The following is a 22,592-nucleotide window of genomic DNA, read 5'->3' on the forward strand; positions in this document are numbered from 1 at the left end:
CTTTATATATATTGCAAGAGTATTTCATCTTCCATTTGCTGCACTTAGCATTTCTTACTTATTTATTTTTTGTTCGTATTATTGCTGTTGTTGTTGTTATTGTCTGAGTGTGGCTTTATTATTAAATATTACGTACGTTTGTTGTCCGTACATTTGTTTATTGCCTCGCAGCGGCATTCAGCGCGGCTCGGCGCCCAGTCGTCGTCATAATTGAATTCCAGCAGCGGGCGTTACGTTTGCCCAGTTACCGCTGCAATCGCTGATAGACAAACCCCACCTCCTTACCCCTCCCCACCCCCACCCACTCCCTCATAGCTGCTGCACTTGCGTGCTCCGCTGAGAATTTGATCGATTCGTTCGATTAGTTTGCGGCACATGCAATCGACACGCAGCATTCTCTTTCAATTGCTTTGCATCTGCAGCATTCGTGCCACGCCACAAAGTAGCATAGAGAGAGAGGGGGGGAGGGAAGCTGTTGATTCAATTTAGTCGCCGTTTGCCGCCAAAACGCTGCTGGGCACCGTCCGACACTCCTGCAATTGGCAATTGGGAAATTGTCTCATTGCAATGCCAGACAGCTGACTTTGGCTCAAATGACAACTCGTAATACGTGCTATTAATATCATTCCAACATGTGTCCATGTTGTGTTTTTCTCTCTTTTTTCGTTTTCGTTTTTGGGGTCGAGGTGCAGAGGCGTATTACCACCATACTATACATACTCGTACAATATTTATCCATGTAGGTGTGGCCTATCTAACCATTGGGGTTCACCTCGCTATCGACCCAGGAAACGTGTGGTAAAACTAGTGCTTGGCATGTTTAATGCTGACTCCGCTCGATTCATATTCAAATTACATTCAACTGCTTTCCACACCAGCGTCTATCACATAATTCAGCACACTAATATATTCCAAGTAAATTAACAACTTTTGGGGGTTCTCCAATAAACTATAGAAATGGCAAAAAGCCATTTAGAAACTGATTTTTAACATATGTGGAGCTTTGTATAATTCAATAGGGTGTGTCTTAAGATATACTACTAGGCATCAAATTTCATTTCATCTAAAAGGTAGAAATGTAGAACATTCTTAAATACTCTTAAATATTTAAAGTTTACCATAGAGTACAAAATATACTAAAAGCTATATTCGGCATATCGATATACTACTACATTAAAAATATACCACAGAGTACAAATAATACCAAAGGCTATATTTTGTATATCGATAAAAAATATAAATATAATAAATATAAAATAGACTATTACATTTAAAATATACCATACAGTACAAAATACAACAGAGGCTGTATTTGGTGTATCGATATACTACGAGTACTACATTTAAAATATACCATAGAGTAAAAATATACTGAAGACTATATTTGGTATGTCAATATACTGATACATTCAAAATATACTCAAGGCAATATTTGGTATATCAATATACTGCTACATTCAAAATATACTTAAGGCAATATTTGGTATGTCGATATACTACTACACTTAAAAAATATCATATAGTAAAAAATATACTAAAGGCTATGCTGATGGCTATTTTTGGTATATCGACATACATACTACAACATCCAAAATATACATAGAGTATACTGAAGGTTATATTTGATATACATTCAAAATATACCATAGAGTGCATAATATACCAAATTGATAGGCAATGCAACTTAAACCAGATAGCCATTATTTAACATACTATTATTTATTTAATGACTTCTACAACTCCTTTTAAAAGCTATACAAACCATCAAAAAATAGTTAAAAATTATTTTTCACATCAGCCTGTTTTTTAAAATAAGCCTAAACTTAACTAAAAGTGTTAAGCTGAAGATGGTATATGTTAAGGAGAGAATATCGTAGTTTTAATATTAAATGTATTGTAGTTAGTATATGATTTGTAGATAGTATTGTTTAATGCTAACTATCTACAATTTCAAATAAATAAATTTGAGTTACAAAATAAAATATTTTAAACATGTAAATCCTTGAAACTCCTTTATTTGATGCTGCAAATTGCACAATGCAATTATGCCAAATAACTTAAGCATAATTACAGCTGACTACAAGATTTAACAACCAAAATGATGCACTTAATAAGTAGATGCCACCGATTTGACTGAGAGTTGTTACTCAACCTGTTGGCTGCCTTGCAACATGAGACTCGCGACTCTTGCATTCCCACAGCCCATTTACGAAGTAGAGCTCAAATTATAAACGACTCTTTGTCAAAAGACGGTCCGTTGGCTCAATTGTTTGGGCCAAAAGCTAAGCTGAAATTACGAGCCCACACAGACAGGCAGACAGAGAGAGAGAGCGAGAGAGGGAGACAAGCAGTCAGTGAATGGGATACACAAAAAGGGAAATGAATGTGAGCGCTGCCCAAAACGGGCAGCAGCCCAGCTGACAACTGGAGCAAGTGCAGCACAGCAGCGCAGCAGATGGCAGCATGCAACATGCTGAGGTAGCTGACTGACCAAAAGAGACGCACTGGGGGTCAGTGCTTCGTTTACAAGATATTCAAAGAGCTTTGCATATTTTAGGCGCGCTCCAAAGACATTTGAATGGGGCAAGTGCTTGTTGCACGCAGCCAAAGCCAAAGCCAAATCCAAAGACGAAGCCAGCAGCGACGACAAATGTTTGCCAGTCGATGTCTCCATGGTCCACTCTATACCATAGATCGGCTTTTTTTTTCTTCTACTTCTTCGTCTGGGAGATCTGCAGGTGGTCGTCGTACAACTCTATTTTTTATTTTGTCGCGTTCGTTGAAGTCTTTGGCAAACGGTGGTCTCAACTTTGTCGGTGTTTGCCCGCTTTTCCAGCGCACACACAAAATGTTTCCATGCGGCGAGTGAAAAGCCCGGCAGGCAAAAGCAGGTCTCCCATAAGAGTGTAGAATGAATGCATTCGCATACTTGCAGATAGCACTGTTGTTTTGCCATTGTATCTGCATCTGCATCAGCATCTCGATCGTCGCTGTTGTTGTCGTGGGGCGTGTGGCATGCGTCGTTTAAAAGGAGAGGGGGAAGCGAGTCTCTTTTGCATTTTATGCGGCTTTTTGGTATGTTCATTGTGAATTTATTGAAGGTGATTTTATCGCTCAAACAAATGTTGCATTTTACAAGTGCTTCAAGTGCTTGTTGCCAACGTTTGCTAAAGACGGCGCTTATTAATGAGCTGCAGCCACAGAGCTCAACTCCAACTCCAACTCCAACTCCAGCTTAGATCTGGATCTCTCTCTCTTTCTCCTCAGTTGCTGGCGCTTGCAGCACGCAGCGGGAGCTTGGCAACTGCCAACTGGGACGTTGCACGTTGCAAGCTGAACGTTGCAAGCTTGCAAGCTGCTTTGAATGTTGGGGGTGCGCCCCAGCTAATCGCTATGCATTCGAGTGGGTTGGCTTGTCGATAAGCCAGCTGGCGCTATTGGCCAATTTCAGCTCTCTAATTTTTTCGTTCGATTTTTTGGCCAAACAAATTGGAGTAATCATTCGTTTGCACTCATTGCAGTCAAAACACAGACTTTGACTATCCGTCAACCCAAAAACAAAACAAAACCAAAACCAAAACCGACTTTGAATACATTTTCGGCACAATTAATTTCAAATTAAGCCTCAAGCTCTTTTGGTGTCGAAATTTATGAAAATTGCCTCAGCAAATTACGATCACGTGGCGTTCAACAGGAAATTGTACTAAAGGCAAATGTCTTTAACGGTCTTGAGAACGCAAAGAAAATCAATTAATGGCATTAAAAAGTAGTTGCAGGAAATGGCTAACAATAAGCCTAGATATCGCGGTATCAAACTAATTTCAGTCGATGGAGTTGAGCAGCCTTTAAAAAAATTTAATTTGAAATTTTCAAATACTTCTTTACATAGAAAATTTTACATAGAAAATTCGATTATATTCTCTGATATAAACTTGATTAAATTACAAATTTTTACGCAGTCTTTTTTAGTATACAATTTTTACTTTCTAAAGACATTTAAATATCACCAGAATTTGAAAGTAATGAACTGCACACATTTTCAAACTTACTATAAACTTTAGATCTCATTCATTTATGTTGTTAAAAATTGTACCTTTAAAATAAAGTAATTGCACTCTTAAAAATATTTTATAAAATTTACATTAGTGTGTCATTGATAAGTAAGAGATAAGTATGCTTAAAATGAAATAGTCTTTAAATTTTAAAACTTATAAAGCATAGACTTAATTCAAAAAAAAAAAAAAAAGAAAGAAAAATAGTTTACTTATCAATTAAAAAGCTACAGTCGAGATACAAATTGTAAAAGCAAAACAACGTGAGTATGCTGTAATCGTTAAAATAAGCGAAATAAGCATAATATACTGACCTATACAAAAGATATATTTGGAATAATGATATACTATTAGATTCAAAATATACCAGATTAAAGCATAAAACACACGACAGCTTCAACAGAGTTTTGTTAAAAAAATGATTTCTACAATAATTTAAAAGTTTTGTAGCTAATCATAACCAAATATCTTTTGCTATAGATATTTTAAGTTTTTGTAAATTTTAGATTTCATTGATGAAAAGAGCAGCAAAGTGTGCTTAAAATAACGTCGCTCATCTCCTTCAAATCTTATTGTAAGACTAAGATTTCATTCATCATATTTTCTGCAGACCTTTCCTTTCATTTTGAAAAAACAGTTTATTAATTTATTTGATTAGATACGTTTTTCATTCAACTAACAATTATTAATGGACTTTTTCTTGACCTCCATGGTCACTGAATGCTTTTTCAAGTCTACCAAATTTTTGGAAAGCAACACTCACTTGGCTCACTCTTGACTTCAATTGCTGTTGCTGTTGCTGTTGAACTCTTGACCTCGCCGTGCACTCATATACAATATTCCGATTGCTTTCCAATTACGATCCATCAATCACTTTGGACACGAATCAATAGCAAATGTTAAAGGCAAAGGGCCAAAGCACTCCGCCTAGCGTCAGGATAACAAACACACACCTGTGTCCAACTTCGATTTTCCATTGTCTATTGAGGCTAATCAATGTTTAACACGAGGGGGTAAACATCAATCAGTCAATCGATTGGCCAGCAATGGGTCAAATAACAATTGCGGTGATTATAGACGATCCCCAAAATGAACTCTGTCCGTGTGGAAGGGAGGTGTGTGCAACACCGAGTGTGGGGCATGGGAAGTTCGTTTTGGGGGACGGCAAATTGCTGTCACAAGCGCCAAATTATGCGCTCGCCTCGAATGGCTGGAAACTTAATCGAAGACAAACATCTAATTGACATAAAGCCGACATGCTAAACGATGCAACGTTGCAGACACAAACGCAGACATCGAGTTTGGCCACCTAATGACGTCTCTGTCTGTCGCTGTGGCATGCAACAGCAACAACAGCAACAACAGCAACAGCAGAAAAGTCGCCTCGACTTTGGCCAACTCCCGACGCGTATCTCACATCTTTTGCCGATATTTATGGACAACAGTTCAAAAGTTCAATGCACAACGGCTGCCAGTTGCAAGTTGCCAGTTGCAAGTTGCAAGTTTGCAGTTGCAGCTTTAATCAAGGCTTAGGCGATGCCTATTAATTAGCGGCTTACAAGTCTCTGCTTTCCTGGCGTCTTCATCTAAACAGCGAGACGTTTAAGCTGGCTCTTGTGTGCGGGAGTGTGCGTGTTTGTGCTTGTCTGTGCGTGTTTGTGCGTGTGTGAACCTGTTGCAACTGGCTTCTAAGTGCAATTGCAGCACTTGTGGCCAGCTGCTGGATTCTTCGCCTTAGTGAAAGGTGCTGCGGCCTTTGAACTCGCTCAGTTCTTGTCAAAATGATAAACAGCGAGCTATGCTAACGATTTCAACGACTTTGTTGTACTCTAAGTTTAACAGCTTCTTTTTTCGTATTATTTAAGGATTCATATAGTTTTCGTTTGACACAAAGATTTCTTCGTTAGAACTTGAATTGAAGAAAGATATTTATAATAATTTAAATACAAAGTTGAATACGAAAAATATCAAATTTATTTATAATATATTTTCTAGTAATAGCAATAACTATACGCAATCAAAAATGTATTGTTGCGGAACGAATGATCCTCAATTTATGGCTTAACTCTTGCCTAGAATATGGAGCAAACCTTCAACCCGTTTAATTAATACAAAATAGATCATATTAATATACCTAAACATATTAAAAATATACTAAAGGGTATTTTAGTTATACAGTCCTACTTTCAAAATTTACCAAATTTAAATGCTATCTGTCTAAAATCGGTTTAATCTACGGAAAGATTAATTCTCCGATGATTGTGAAAGTACTTATTTCATTTTCTTAAGTGAATGACTGTTTGATGATCTATGTAAAGCATAGCCGACATTCACTCAGAAATGAGATAAGAATGAATAAAACACTAATCATATAGCGACTAAATGACCTAAGACGAGTAAGAAATCTACAGTCGAGTGTGCACCACAGCGAGATTGCTATGATTCATTTTTAACAAAAGCTAAACAATGCGGTATTATACTTAAAGTATACCTAATTATAATACTGAAAAAATACTTAAATATACCGAGGGCTGTATTTGGTATACATATAAATATACTATTACATCGAAAATATATCATGGAGTATTAAATATATCAGATAAATAAACGTAAAAAAGGGTGGTAGTATTCTTTAAGTATACCAAATTATTAATATTACAAATTACTGAACAAATAGCCTTCGTTATGTTTGGTATAACAATATTCTATTACATCATTACTGAAATAATACTTAAATATACCGACGGCTACATTTTGTATAACACAGAAAATATACCATAGGCGTATAAAAAATACCAGATTGTTATTTTTAAGATATAGTTAATTATGATACTATTACTTTAAAAATATATCATATCAACCATTCGAAAGAAGATATACTTAATTATGATACTATTACTTTAAAAATATATCATATGAATGAACCATTCACAAGAAAAATGTTATCAAGATTGGTTTAGTTAGTTGAGATCACAATTCTGCAATGCAAATGTTAGATGACTTGTCCGACAAAGTTACCGAACCCTGCTCTAAATAGCGTATAAACTACAAGCCACCTGACGTGGCTGGCAAATAAGAAAGAGCAACAACAATAAACGCTTGAAAGAGGTCGACATTTGCCAACACTCGCGGTCATAAAGCAAGCAATTTAAGGTGAAAGGTGCTCAGCTGGAGGAGTCTTCAAGAAGACTTTTTGAAAACTTTGAAGATATTTTGAAGACACGCAGACAGCAACAGCAGCAGAAGAAGTCAAAAGAAAAATGTCTGAAAATGGCTTTGGCTATAATTAATTTAGTGTTGTTGTTGTTGTTGTTGTCGCTGTCGTTGCTGCTGGCAGTCGAAAAAATCGAAAAGTCACTTATGACTGACACTTTGCATATGAGGCGGCAACACTGCTGCCAGCTGACCAGCTGCCACCACGGCAGTTGCAAAGTTGCAACTTGCCACGATGAAGATGACGACCCAGACATGCAGTGACTTATGATTTACCTTCTTAACTCAACTTCAGCTTCAACTGCAGCTCACGTTGATTTCGCGTGATTTGAGCAACAGAAAAAAGTTATGAGCATTTGATTTACGATGTGCTGCCGCCGCCTAGCCATGGTGCCACATGCTGCTGCATGTGGCATGCCTCTAGAGCAGCACACTGGGCGTGCGCTGATGGATTTGTCAAGTTTGTGGGTCAAGCAGCGCAATAGAGGCGCTCAGCTTGCCATTCTCCTCTCAGTCCCCGCTCAGTCACTCTCTCTCTCTCTTTTTCTTTCACTCTTTCTCCATCTCTCTCCCTCGCTCGCTGTTGTTCTGTTGAGTTTCCGCCAGGCGATGATTACTCAAAATCACAGCTATAGCTTTGTTCACTCGCATGTCCGCATTGCAAGTTGACTCGTGTGAACGTTGCACAGCCGGCGACTAATTGCGGCAACTAAGCAACAGCAGCAACATACCAACAACAACAACAACAACCACAGCAACAACAACAACAATTGTTAGACGCATACTTTGTATACCTGTTAGCAAAAGTCTAAGAAGGTTATTATAGCTTCAGGCTGAGGTAAAGCTAGCAAAACTCTAAAAAAGCTTAGTTGAAGTAAAGTCGAAATAAAATGCATCCGTCTGTCTGTCTGTCCGTTACTCTAAACCCTTAGATCTCGAAGACTATAAGAGCTATAGATTCCGAATTTGCTGTCAATGTTCCTCTGGGAGCTAGGTAGGTTACTCTTAGTTCAGAAATTGACCATGCCCTTTTTTTCCAGAATATAAAACAATTTAAAATATGAGGTTATGTCAATTGCCAGCATTTTCTCATATTTTCAAGGCATAACTCACATTAATATTATGAAAACAAATATTATGAAAAAACAAATAAAACTCAGCGAAAATCAAATTATTTGTCTCAAATATAATATTTAGCATCTTTACTTCAACAAATTTTCAGTGAATATCAAACTCCAAAGTTACCAAAACTAATTTTATTCAGCGATAATCAGATTATTTGCCTCAAGTATAATAATATTATCCACACAAAGATTACTACAAATATTCAATATCTAACTTCAGTGTTATTAAAACAAACTTCTTCATTTTCAGAAAGATTTCAAATGTTTAAAGTTATCCAATCAAATTTAAGTCGAGGAAAACCAGAATTAATTGTTTCATATCTAAAATATATTTGCTTTTAAATTATTTATGCAAATTTTAAATCAATAATTGACTTCCAAGTTGTTAAAACCAAAACAGCAAAAATCAACTTTAGTTGCCTCAAATTTAATACTTTTCAAAGATTTCTGCAAATTTTAAATGAATGATGATTTATTTTAGAATTACTAAAAAACAAGTTTAATTCAGCAGAAATCAAATTTATCTTATCTAACAGCGAAAATCAGCTTTTACTTAAATATAATACGTATCAACTCTTTAGAGATTTCTGCTAATTTTAAAGGAATAATGACTTTCTTCAAAGTTAGCACAAATTAATTATATTCAGCACAACTCCAATTTAATTTAAACTTCTAGTTTGTTGGGAATCTCAGAATGGATCTCACTCATTCAATTTATTCGAAACTTTTAGTTTGTTGGGTATCTCAGCGTCGATCTCACTAAGCAATTGCTTCCTTAGATGTTTATTATTTATTTAGTTTTCTTTTCATTGCTGGGGTTACATTGTTGGTTGCTGCCAGTTTACGACGCTCTTCTACTCGCTGAAACCAGTTGCCACAACTCAGCCATGACAGGGCAATGTGGCAAGTTTAGGGGGCAACCGAGGGGGGGTTCAGAGGGGTCACTCACAGTGTGGGAGCGGAGCTCAAGTGTAGCATTTACTCCGCGGACAACGCGACTTTAGAATTTATTACTTAAAACTTATTAGAAAATATAATAACTAGTCTGGATTCCATGGCAGCGACAACTCTTTCTGTCTCTGCAAAGCTTTGACATTCTTTAGCAAAGCATTTGTTGACTAATCTAGAGACTAATTCAAAGATTCCACTTAAGAATGCTCTTCTTGAATTAATCATAATTAAGCTGAGATTTCTAGCGGGTTTTTTGTGTAAAATTTCTCTTGGAGATTTCTTACAAATTTCGTAGTTTGATCACAAATCATTTAAGCTAGCTTTTATATATTTAAAAGCCAGTTAAATCGGTTTGTATTTTACGAATTTACATGATCTCATAAAAAATCGGATAATTAAATTGATTTCCATTTTATAAGATTTCTTTACGAATTTTTATCATTTAAAAACAAATTTTAAAAGTCTGAATACTTCAAAATAATAATTAAATCAATTTCTGTTTTATAAAAGTTCTTTAAAAATGCTTATAAATTTAAAAAATCTGAATACTTGAATAATTCCTTACTTTTAAAAAGATTTCAGAACAGATTATCATTTAATAAAATGTCTTAAAAAATTGTTTACCGGAATATATCAATAATTCCAAACTTTTAGAAAATTCTTATCAATTCCACAAATTTATTTTACGTAAATGTTGAGATTTGAATAGACAATTAAATCACTTTACAAACATAAGTTCTTTTTGAAATCGAAATACTTTAAAGATTAAGATTTTAAAGACAATTAAATTGATTTCCGTTTTTTTGAATTCCTATAAAATCAATAATTTTATAAAGTAGCTGTTAAGATTTAAAAGTTAATAACATTTTTGTATATAATTTTTCTTTAATACAAAAAACCAGCTGCAAAAAAAATATTTTTGTACTTAAAAAATATTATATAGTAATTTTTATGACTCCTTTGATTTTTATGTCTGCAATAAAGTTTGACCAAGTTAATTTAATTGTTTTTTAAATGTGCCATATGCTTGTGAATATTTCATAAACACTCGACAGTTGATTAGCATTTGTTTTGAATTTCTAAAGCTTGTTAACAGTGCCTTACAAAGTTGTTTTGTCAAGGCATCTTTATATTCAAATTTTAATTTTTGTTTTTTGGCCAAGCAGCAATTAATTTATATTAACTTGAACAGTTGTAGCAGCACTTGAACTTTTCGCAAATAACCAGTTTTTAGACAGAGATTCTAATGAATCTTAATTACGCAAAATAAATGTAATTGAAAGTCAGTTCTTTAAGTTGACACGATGATAAATCGCTTTATTTTACATCGTTACTAACTGTAATAATACCCTGCGATACACAAAAAAAAAACAAAACAAAACATTTATCAATCTATAATCACAGAAATGCGGGACAAACAATTCGAGGCGTGGCAACGGCGATCAAAAAGTCTTTTGTGGCAAGTCAAGAAAAGGCGTTGAGTTGTTGCCCTCATCATCATCATAATCATCATCATTGAAAGCAATGCAAATATTTGTGAATGACGTCACAATGTCGCAGCGTGTCATCGATGCAGCCAGCAAAACACTCAACCCCTAATTGTGGCAACCCCCGGCGCCAAGGACGCAAAAAAAAAAAACTGCGCGAAAAACTGCAGCTGATTTTGTTTTTTGAGTTGAGTTTCATCGTGGGAAAAGGCGAGGCGACAACCCTTCGCAACTCGCGACTTGGCCACAGCTGCACATCCACATCCACATCCAAATCCAAGTCCAAGTCTCTGGTCAACAGCTGCCAAACAAAAACGAAGTAAAACCAAACCGAAGCAAAGCAAAGCGAAGCGAAGTGAAGCAAAGTTGCAGTACAGTCGAACTGGGATTGATGATGGCCTAGGATGATTGGCTGGACAGGCTGCATATGTCACTCTCTAGCCAAGAGACAAAGAGAGAGAGATACAAATGTATCTTTAGCGGGAAATCAGTCCAATTAAAAACAAGTAGAAAAGCAACAGCCGAGTGTGCTCGACTGTGAGATACCCGCTACCCATTTTGAAGAAAAGCAAAATATTGCGGTATTATTCTGAAATATACCAAAAATACTAAAACATACCGAATGGTATATTTGGTATATCAATGTAGTATCATAATGAGAATATACCATATAGTGCAAGAAATACCAGATTGTCAGTCAAAGCAACTATTACCCCTTGTAAGTAGGCGTTTTTGCCCATACAAAAGTATTTCTTTAATAACTTCGACAATTTTTGTTCTGATCGCAACCAAATTTCAGGAATCACAATTACCATAGTTATTTTTGTATATACCAAAATTCGCGACTCTAGCTTTAAAATTACTCTTGTTATTCGATTTTTGTTAATTTGTGGGGGCGGAAGTGGGCGTGGCAAATATTTAAAACAAACTTGATCTGCGTGAAAACAACAAATGCTGTGGAAAAAAAATTCTAACTGTTTTTCTTATAGTATCTGTGATTTAGGTCTTCATACGGATGGACGGACAGACAGACAGACGGACATGGCTAGATCGTCTTGACCTTGACGCTGATCATTAAGATACTTACTTTATATGCCTGTTACATACATTTCCTGCCGGCACAAAGTTATAAATACCCTTCTACCTTATGGGTTGCGGGTATAATAATAAAGGTGAACGCAACAAGCGAAGTTGCAGTTGCAGTCGCAGCTTGTTAGCCAAGCAAAGATGGCAGATTGCACCCAAAACAATAGGACTCCACACTCTCTAAAGCGCGTGGGAAACCAATCGCATCTTCCACTCCATTTTGGGTCAGTTTTTTGGGGGAGTGAAGGAGGAGAGGGAGTGAAGGAGGCAAATACTGGCACCTGCCGCGCCCCAGAATCGTGATCAGAAATCAATGCGCAGCCATATAAAAATTGTGGAATTGGAATTCCAAACGACAGCAATTTGAGTGGAACACGAACACATGCAATCTATGCCACACAACTGACTTTGCAGCAACAACAGCAGCAGCAGCCACTGTTGCACTGACAATTCTATTTGGCACGAGCTCATTAAGCACCATTTATATGCAACATGAGCCATGACTGGACCAAAAACTCAACTTCTCAACTCAACTATCGACTACCGTCCAAGCAAGCAAGCAACCAAGACACTCTCCATCGTCTCTCGATGCCTGTTGACAAGTTGTTGACGCTGGCAAATGATTTACTGGCCTCCAGTTTCCCCCAAGCTTCCACCAACAACAAACTCAAACTACAGTTACTCGCTTTGGGTCGCAAGCCAAAATCGAAATCAGTTAACAACGCACAACAAGTGGCAACACGTGGGCAAAGCACCTCGTTATTAAGTATGAGAGTGTGTTTGTGTGTGTGTGTGTTGTGATTATTTGATTAGTTCGATTAGAATATCACACGCTGTTTGTGCTAACACCACACCACTGGGAATTAGAATAACTGAAATGCCTGCTATGAGATCATATTCTCCGATTACCGATTCGGTTTCTTCTCTCAAGCTGTTAATGATTTATTTCACGCTGAAGCTTTCAACTATTAAATTTCATTGGAATATCAAACGGGAATATATTAATAGACGAACAAATTTCATATTATAGATTAAGTCATTTCTTCAAATTACATCATTTTTTAAAAGCTAAATAAACTGTTATTTTTGTCAGAATCAAAAAATTAAATTAAATTGACAGCTTTAAATTAATACAAGTCTTAAATTTCAATTAGTTTATCAGAGCATTTTATGTTTCACGGGAATATAATCTGAGAAAAAAATATCTATTTAGAATATATGAAACGATTTTATATTATTAATTTAAATATTTATATTTGAAACTACACCAATATTTATTATGGTTAATTATGGCAAGTTTTGGAAAATTTGATAGATGTTTTCAGAAAAGCAATATTATTTTGTTGTCCATATTTTTTGTCTACTCAAAGCTTATATATACACAAAAATCTTGATTGATTACAAAACTTAATTAAAGACTTTTCCGATCTTAAAAAAAATCATCAAAAATCATCATCATCAATCTTGAAATAATTATAATCTTATTAATCTAGAATAAAACATACTCGAATCAAAAGTTTAATCTTGAATTTCAAAATTGTGCACACTTCATTTTTTTTTTTTGTAAAATTTCGATCTTGTTTTAAAAATTCAACCTTTTGGTTCAATTTTGACATCATAAAAACTTGATTAAAGATTCACAACGTTCGATTTTGATAACGACCATCATGCTATTACAATTTGTGCAGTTGTGTATGAAAGAAAAATTGTCATAGTTGGTAAACATTTCAAATTCTTATTTTTCATGTGTTAGTCTATACATATAAAATATTTTTCTTCGTGTGAAGTAACTTGAATGCATTAACGGGTGACATTTAAATTAGTATTCTGATGAAGATGCTCATTCGCCCCAAAGAACAAAATTATCTAGTGAAAAACTCAAATTCAAAATGTAATTAAAAGATTTGAGTATAACTGTTATAGTGCACTATATGCTTTCCCAATAAATATATGAAAATCAACTTTTAAGAGAGATTTGAATATACTCGTATTATATTTGGAATGCCTGAAGGAAAAAGGGGAGATTGTATTAAATGTATGTCGTTTCATCTTTACGTGATCAATAATCTGGTATATTTATTATTAATTTGTTATTTATTCTGACGACTTAAATAATATCAACAACAACATAAACGTATAATGTAATATTGTTCCTTATCACTGTTACACCATCTCATCTTTCGATCTCTCTTACGTTAAGAACGTTACAGCTTAATCTAAATGGTTTGCAATACGTATTTGTTTTATATATACATAATGCAATTCAGCTGAGCTCTTCATCGATTCAAACGAAATATTTAGTTTCAGATTCATCTTTGTTTTAATCCGATCGAGACATTCGAAATGGGTAGAATAAAAATAAACGTAATTTTATTAATAATCCTCAAACTATTCTTGGTGGGCACAACAACAGGAGAAGAGGTGAATATTGACATATGTGTATACAGTTAAGAAAGTGTTTAATGCTTAGTATTTTCTTCCTATCAGACATGCGAGAACGACCGAGAAATGGACAAACTGTGCGGGGGTCATACCTATAAAAGTGTGAAGCCTTTGCTAGAATACTTTAAGCAAGTTCGTAATGAGTTAGACCAAAGTGAAATTAAGGAAATGTATATAAGTGAAATAAATGCTGATCTTATGATCAAGTATCATGAAATTGTAGCAATTCATGAAAAGCTCATGAAGGAGGCATTTCAATTAGATGAGTATAAAAACCAAATAATAAGAAAAGAAAACGATTTGCAATTGTGTCAAAGTAAAGTTGATAAATTAGAATCTGAGATTAATTCACAACAAACAACTATAAACCAATTAACACTACATTTATCAGATAAATCCAACAATTTGGAAATATGTGAGGTTCAATTAAAAAAACTGAATTCTAGTCTTATTGAAAAAGATGAGAAAATTCAAAACATCACAGAACATCAGAAAACAATTAGTTTGAAATTAGAAGAAAGGCAAACCATGTTATTTAAAAAAGATAAAGACATTAGAATATGCCAAGCAGAAAATATTAAATTAAATAGGTCATATCTTACTAAAATGAATTCTTCAAGTTGTCTCCCTTTCGAAGAATATCCTGGTGTGCATGAAATTAAAGTTTCTGGTGTTGGTTCCTTTGATGTTCTATGCGATAGTCAGGTAGCTGGGCTTGGTTGGATAGTAATACAGCAGCGAATTGGTGGAGAAGAGAACTTTGCCAGGGATTGGGCCACTTATAGAAAAGGTTTCGGTTCATTGGATAGTGACTTTTTCCTAGGATTGGAAAAGATCTATCGACTAACGAGTCAGCAGCAATACGAACTCTACATACATTTGGTTGCCGAAGATGGCAACAGCTTCTACGCTCAATATGATGATTTCAAAATATCTGATGAAGACCATGGATACTCACTAAGTTTGGGTAAATTCAAGGGAAATATTAAGGATGCGATGACATACAGCGAAAACATGAAATTCACAACATTCGATCGGGATAATGACCTTGATGATGATAATTGTGCAGTTTTGTATAAAAGTGGCTGGTGGTACAACAAATGTTTTGCTTGGTAAATATTTCAAATTGTTATTTTTGATGTATTAGTATACATGTTAAATAATTTTTTCCTATGCAGTAACTTAAATGGATTATACGGCGTGTCTCTAAAATGGTGGACTGAAACAGCAAATTTTCTCAAAGAAGCTAAGATGCTTATTCGTCCCAAAGAAGAATAAAATAAGTGAACAACTGAAAATTCGAAACCAGAATCCTTTTTTTACGATTTAAATCGTATTAAATACATTTGATAAACCGGTTTACATTACATAATACTAACGAAAGTGGTGAGATTATATTGTTGTTATGTGTGACATTTCGAAACAAATTAATTTTTAGTTAAATAAGCTTTACATCTTCAGATACTCTCCTACTCTTTACTTTCAGCAGAGCTGCTAAAGCTGCAGTTTACTAATTTAATGTCATTATTATTTTGATTCTTGTTCTCGCTTTACAAGTTAACTTTAAAAAAGAGTAAATCACTTTTATTTCCCAATTTTTTATTTACTAAAGTCGAAGATAATAATGTTTTATAATTATTCTGTTTCATATAATTCTTCAAAATGTACCAAAAGTATAAATCTTAAGTTGGCTATAAAAGTGCTGACATTCTTCAAATTCTTTTCTTTAATGTACAAATAATATCTAAAAAAAACGATTCTTCAAATGCTCTTTTTTAATTAAAAAATAATATCTTAAAATACAAAATATTCTTTTTCATTTTAACATAGTTCAATATCATTCGTTACAATTAGAAAGCAAAAGTTTAACAAAATTGTGGATAAAAATATTTTTGAATGTCATCAAAACATGTAAGAAAGCTACAGATACCCGCTACCCATTTTGAATAAAAGCAAAATATTGCGGTTTTATTTTCAAAATTTACCGAAATTACTTCAAAAATACTAAAAATATGCCAAATGATATATTTGGTATATAGGCATAGTATCACATTTAAAATATACCATAGACGACACAATATACCAGATTGTCGGCCAAAGCAACTATGACCCCTAGTAAGTAGGCGTTTTTGCCCATACAAAAGTATTTCCTTAATAACTTCCACAATTTTTATCTGATCGCAATCAAATTTTCAGAAGTCATAAATACTATAGTTATTATTGTATACATCAAAATTACGCTTGTTATTCGATTTTATTGATTTGTGGGGGCGGGAGTAGGCGTGGAAAAAATTTTTAACAAACTTGATCTGCGTGCAAACATAACAAATGCTGTCGAAAAAAAAATATAGCTCTTTCTCTTATAGTCTCTGAGATCCAGTGTTTCATACGGACAGACGGACAGACACACAGACGGACATGGCTAGATCGTCTCGGCTATTGAAGCTGATCAAGAATATATATCGGAGATGCCTCCGTCTACCCTTTAGGTAGCGGGTATAAAAAATCTTAATTGAAAAGTTGATTAGAAATCATGATTAAACACTTTTCCGATCTTAACAAAAAAAAAAACAAATACAATAATATTTTTAGCTTGGGAAAATCTTAAATCAATAATTTTATGCTACATTTGCATTTTAAGATTCAAAAGTTCTTAAATCAATATTTTTAATATAAAATATTTTTTTCATGTGCAGTAACTTGAATGCATTATATGGGCGGCATCTAAATTAGTACTCTGATGAAGATGCTCATTCGCCTTAAAGAAAAAATGATCTAGTGATCAACTGAGAAACTCAAATCCAAAATGTAATTAAAAGATTTGGGTATAACTGTAATAGTGCACTATATTCTTTTCCAATAAATGTATGAAAATCAACTTTTAAGAGAGATTTGAATATACATATTTGGAATGCCTCTTCAGGCATTTCATTCTTTCCTTCGAAAGAGGCGAGATTGTATTAAATGTATGTCGTTTCATCTTTACGTGATCAACAATCTGGTATATTTATTATTAATTTGTTAATTATTCTGTCGACTTAAATAATATCAACAACAATATAAACATATAATGTAGTATTGTACTTTATCACTATTTCATAATTTCATCTTTCGACCTCTCTTCCGTTAAGAACGTTGGAGCTTAATCTCAATTGCTTGCATACATAGAACCGAAATTCAGAGCTAAGCTCTTCACCGACTCAAACGAAATATTTAATTTCAGTTTCATCTTTGTTTTAATCCGATCGAGACATTCGAAATGGGTAGAATAAAAATAAACGTAATTTTAGTAATAATCCTCAAACTATTCTTGGTGGGCACAACAACAGGAGAAGAGGTGAATATTGACATATGTGTATACAGTTAAAAAAGTGTTTAATGTTTAGTATTTTCTTTCTATCAGACATGCGAGAACGACCGAGAAATAGAAAAACTGTGCGGGGGTCATACCTATAAAAGTGTGAAGCCTTTGCTAGACTACTTTAAACAAGTTCGTAATGAGTTAGACCAAAGTGAAATTAAGGAAAAGCATATAAGTGAAATAAATGCTGATCTTATGAAGAAGTATCATGAAATTGTAGGAATTCATGAAAAGCTCATGAAGGAGGCATTTCAATTAGATGAGTATAAAAACAAAATAATAAGAAAAGAAAACGATTTGCAATTGTGTCAAAGTAAAGTTGATAAATTAGAATCTGAGATTAATTCACAACAAACAACTATAAACAAATTAACACTTAATGCAAATTTTCTTGCGAGTTATGATGAGTGTAAAAAAGAATTATCAGATAAATCCAACAATTTGGAAATATGTGAGGTTCAATTAAAAAAACTGAATTCTAGTGTTATTGAAAAAGATGAGAAAATTTCTGGATACTCTGCAACAATTCAAAACATCACAGAAAATCAGAAAACAATTAGTTTGAAATTAGAAGAGAGTCAAGCCATGTTATTTAAGAAAGATAAAGACATTGAAATATGCCATGCAGAAATTATTAAATTAAATAGGACATCAGATAATAATAATATTCCTTCAAGTTGTCTCCCTTTCGGAAAACATCCTGGTGTGCATGAAATTAAAGTTTCTGGTGTTTGTTCCGTCGATGTTCTATGCGATAGTCAGTTAGCTGGGCCTGGTTGGATAGTAATACAGCAGCGAATTAATGGAAAAGAAAACTTTGACAGGGATTGGGCCACATATCGTAAAGGTTTTGGTTCATTGAACAGTGACTTTTTCCTAGGATTAGAAAAGATGCATCGACTAACGAGTCTGCAGCAATACGAACTCTACATTCATTTGGTTGCTTTAAATGGCAGCATCTTCTACGCTCGATATGATGACTTCAAAATATCTGATGAAGACCATGGATACGCACTAAGCTTGGGTAAATTCAAGGGAAATATTTTCGATGCGATGAGAAAGAGCGATAACATGAAATTCTCAACATTCAATCGGGATAATGACGCTTCTTCTGGTAATTGTGCAGTTAGGTATAATAATGGCTGGTGGTACAAGGATTGTTGTCATTGGTAAATATTTCAAATTGTTATTTTTGATGTATTAGTATACATGTTAAATAATTTTTTCCTATGCAGTAACTTAAATGGATTATACGGTCAGTATCTATATTGGTATGTAAATATACTCAAAGAAGCTAAGATGCTTATTCGTCCCAAAGAAGACAAAAATAAGTGAACAACTGAAAATTCGAAATCGGAATCCTTTTTTTACGATTTAAATCGCACTAAATATATGTGGTAAACAGATTGACATTAGAATGTACCAACGAAAGAGATGAGATTATATTGATATTGTTGTAATGTATGACATTTAGAAACAAATTCAATTTTAGTTAAGTAAGCTTTACATCTTCAGATACTCTTCTACTCTTAACTTTCGGCAGAGCTGCTAAAGCTACAGTTTACTAATTTAATGTCATTATTATTTTGATTCTTGTTCTCGCTTTACAAGTTAACCTTAAAAAAGAGTAAATCACTTTTATTTCCTAATTTTTTACTTACTGAAGTTGAAGATAAGAATCTTTCTGTTAATAAAATTGTCAATAAAAATAGCAACGTTTATCAATTTCATCAAAAAAATCTATAGTATTTATTAAATTCAATTTTATTCTTGAATGTTTCAACAATTTCATGACATTTTCTTCTTTTTTGAAATACAGCTGATTTTTGTATTATACAAAATGCAAAATAAAAATTATTTACAATAATACACAGCCTATAGCATCCTTGATAATATCACGTATTATGAAAGATTTTTTAAATTGAGGATTAATATATTTTTTATAATACAAGTTTCGTCATTTTACCATTTTCTATTTTGTAGCTGCTATTGATTGATTTAAAAATAACTTCTAACATATACATAATATGTACATATTACATATATGTACATATATCATTCTAAAGAATTCTTCAAATAAATAAATATTAATAAATTTTAGAGTTGGAGTGAATTGTATACTTTGTTAGCTTTTTTCTATCCTTTATTTTTTTTTTAATTCAAGTTAAGCTCTATTGGTGACGACTTTCTTGTATTCTCTGCTACTTTTTCATGGCAATTAATGGATTTAAAAAGACTTTCTTCTAGCCAAAATCGATTAAATAGATTCATTAAATGGTAATCAAGTGATTTATACGCCTAGCCATGTTTGTACATGGAATTAATGCATTTTTCTTGGCTTTCAAAATGTCAACTGATAAGTTTTCACAACGCTGCCAGAGCAGAGAGCATTTTGCGATTAGTAAAACTCATCGACGAGCGACTGACAAAACTGTCAACGACTTTAATCAGCTGGCAAGCAGAGTTGTTGTAAGCCAAAGTGTGCCAACCATTTGGCAATTGAAGTTTCGTTCTCGTCTCAAGGATTTGTGACAGCTAAGCTGACATGGCACAAAAACAAAGAGGCAAAAAAAACAGCGAAATGAAGTCAGAAATGGATACATGACATATGTATGTCTAATGTCTAAGTATGGATGGATGGAGGCAAAGCTCAAATGCAATGAAATAATCAATCAAAAAAGAGGGAGCGAGAAGGGAGAACTGAGAGCTATGTAGGAGCGCGTAACGGTAACTCACAAAGGCACAAAATCAAATTACCAGCAATGATTAATCAATCAACACGGCGTTGCAACTTGGCAACACGATCGTGCCGTTGGCCTCGTCTCGAAACTTGTTGTGGGTGTGTGTGAGTATGGGATCGGATCGTAGTATGTGTGTGTGTTGGCCAAGTGGGTGCGTTCTCACAGCTGGATGCCGCGATATACTGACAATCACGATCGAACCGAACCGAACCGAACCGAGCCAAGCCAAGCAAACACACTAACACACCTGCAAATATTTGCACAGGCAAAGAGTCCACGTGTGCGTTCCATTGACTTGGCCAATTTGAAATCAATGCGCCTTGGCCAAAAGCTGTGCACAGCTCCTCTTCCCTAAATGGCGTGGCCTGCTGTCTGCTGTGTGTTGTGTGTTGACTAGGCCTGCTCTTCTGGTCTTCTGGTCTCCTGCTCTGAGATCGTGCCAAAAATGGGTTTGCAACTGGAATTCGCTTTTAGTTGCGCTACAACCAAAAGCGGCAAACTCGCGTCTCCATCTCCATCTCTCAAGCTCAAGCTCTGTTGCCATCTGCGTCTTTGATTGTGGCGCAGGTGGCAATTGCCAATTGCTGTAGTTGTTGTTGTTGTTGTTGTTGCTGTTGCTGTGGCAGCTGCACGCGCTGGTGTGAACAACTAGAAAGTTTTAATGCCACTAAAAACAGAAAACTTGAAGCGCTCTTTTTTTTGCTCATTTTCCAGCTGGTCGTGAGAATCAGTGCGACGGCTGGCAAATTTATTAGTTTGCAATATATTTATTTATGGCCACATAATGAAAATTTGACAAATAGCAAATGGGCTTAAACCATTTCGTTTTGTGCCCATCAATTTTTGGCCTAAACATTTCCTTGATCTCAGTTGATTGACAAGTCGCTTTGACTTTACTTTAGTTCTCTATCTCCCTCTCTCTCTCTTTCTATATCTCTCAGTACGTCAAGTTCAGGCCAACTTCAGATCTACAACAACTACTTGTTAGCTACCAAAGTCGTGACCCGCGTGCATTGAACTCCGTCTTGTTGATCTTTGTCTGCAGCCGATTGGCGATTTTGTCTCTATCTCTCTCTCTCTCTCTCTCTCTCTCTCTGTTGTCTGCTGCCATCACGAATTGCAATTTCCGACCTCGATTGTGGGAGCTGAATTGGCCAACGAATAATGAAGCTGTTTGAGGCCCACTAAACACTGTTGGCCCAAAGGGTTTTCAGCGCTGTCAATCATAAATTGTGCACAGTGAGAAAAGATCAATCGTTTACAATGTAGAGGTGGAGAACTATCGATAGTCTGCGCCATCAATAGTGATTGATAGTTTCCATAAACTATCGACGATAGCAAGGAAATGTAAACTTTACATATTTAACTGAACTAACTAACGCGGGTAAAATCGTACCTTACATCTTCAGAAATGGCTAAAAACAGCGGAAACATCGATGTCACCAAAATTAGCTAATTTTTATGTTTTCAAAGCTCTGTTATAGCACCCTGCTTTCTGATGATTGGATTATTTCGATCTAAGCTTTGCTGGGATACAGATTTAAGCGACTCGATTTGATATCTAAAACTAAAAATTAAATTGAAAATGAAAGTGATAATTATAGCATAGAGCCTTTTTTGAAGCGTTCACTGGAAAAAAGTATTATTTAATAGATTAATTTTTGGTTACTTATTATTTTCAAAAATTACTAGGCGCAACTGAAATTTGTTTGCGATCAGATCAAAATTGTAGAAGTTATTTTATATTTTCGCAATCTATATTTTGAATGCGGTACTATATCAATATACCAAATATAACTGTCGGTATATTTTTAATATATTTGTGGTATATTAAAAAAAAACTAAACGCAACTGAAATTTGGTTGCGTTCAGATAAAATTTGTAGAAGTTATATAATATGAATATTATGAATCTACATAGTACTGTATCAATATACCAAATATAACTTTAGGTATATTTTAGTATGTTTTGTAATATTTAGTATATTTTAAAATTTAATTAATTAATTAGCCATTGGTATGTTTTTTTTTAGTATTTTGGTAGTATATGAATTTAGTATTTCAAAATGAATACCGCACTCTTTTGGTTTTATTCTGTAGCTGATCTGTACTTGTACTTGTGTTTATACAAATGTA

General features: G+C 34.3%; 2 protein-coding genes across 2 annotated transcripts; both read left to right on the forward strand.

Annotated features, from left to right (window-relative positions):
• Positions 1–14,218: 14,218 nt before the first annotated feature.
• LOC132790260 (fibrinogen-like protein 1) lies at positions 14,219–16,058 on the forward strand. The gene is made up of 3 exons (XM_060798744.1): positions 14,219–14,334; positions 14,401–15,467; positions 15,534–16,058. The coding sequence occupies exons 1-3, from the start codon at positions 14,257–14,259 to the stop codon at positions 15,631–15,633; spliced, it is 1,245 nt and encodes a 414-aa protein (XP_060654727.1). The 5' UTR covers positions 14,219–14,256; the 3' UTR covers positions 15,634–16,058.
• Positions 16,059–17,328: 1,270 nt separating this feature from the next.
• On the forward strand, positions 17,329–19,343 carry LOC132791166 (fibrinogen-like protein 1). The gene is made up of 3 exons (XM_060799989.1): positions 17,329–17,692; positions 17,759–18,885; positions 18,952–19,343. The coding sequence occupies exons 1-3, from the start codon at positions 17,615–17,617 to the stop codon at positions 19,049–19,051; spliced, it is 1,305 nt and encodes a 434-aa protein (XP_060655972.1). The 5' UTR covers positions 17,329–17,614; the 3' UTR covers positions 19,052–19,343.
• The last annotated feature ends 3,249 nt before the right edge of the window (positions 19,344–22,592 follow it).

Source organism: Drosophila nasuta, chromosome 3 (genome assembly GCF_023558535.2).
Source record: "Drosophila nasuta strain 15112-1781.00 chromosome 3, ASM2355853v1, whole genome shotgun sequence".
Taxonomy (NCBI): domain Eukaryota; kingdom Metazoa; phylum Arthropoda; class Insecta; order Diptera; family Drosophilidae; genus Drosophila; species Drosophila nasuta.

Excerpts from the sequence above, each read along its gene's own strand:
- LOC132791166 (XM_060799989.1), top strand. The coding sequence starts at position 17,615 with ATGGGTAGAATAAAAATAAACGTAATTTTAGTAATAATCCTCAAACTA. Across the intron at positions 17,693-17,758 it reads GCACAACAACAGGAGAAGAG|ACATGCGAGAACGACCGAGA; the intron begins GTGAATATTGAC and ends TCTTTCTATCAG. Across the intron at positions 18,886-18,951 it reads TACAAGGATTGTTGTCATTG|TAACTTAAATGGATTATACG; the intron begins GTAAATATTTCA and ends TTTCCTATGCAG.
- LOC132790260 (XM_060798744.1), top strand. The coding sequence starts at position 14,257 with ATGGGTAGAATAAAAATAAACGTAATTTTATTAATAATCCTCAAACTA. Across the intron at positions 14,335-14,400 it reads GCACAACAACAGGAGAAGAG|ACATGCGAGAACGACCGAGA; the intron begins GTGAATATTGAC and ends TCTTCCTATCAG. Across the intron at positions 15,468-15,533 it reads TACAACAAATGTTTTGCTTG|TAACTTAAATGGATTATACG; the intron begins GTAAATATTTCA and ends TTTCCTATGCAG.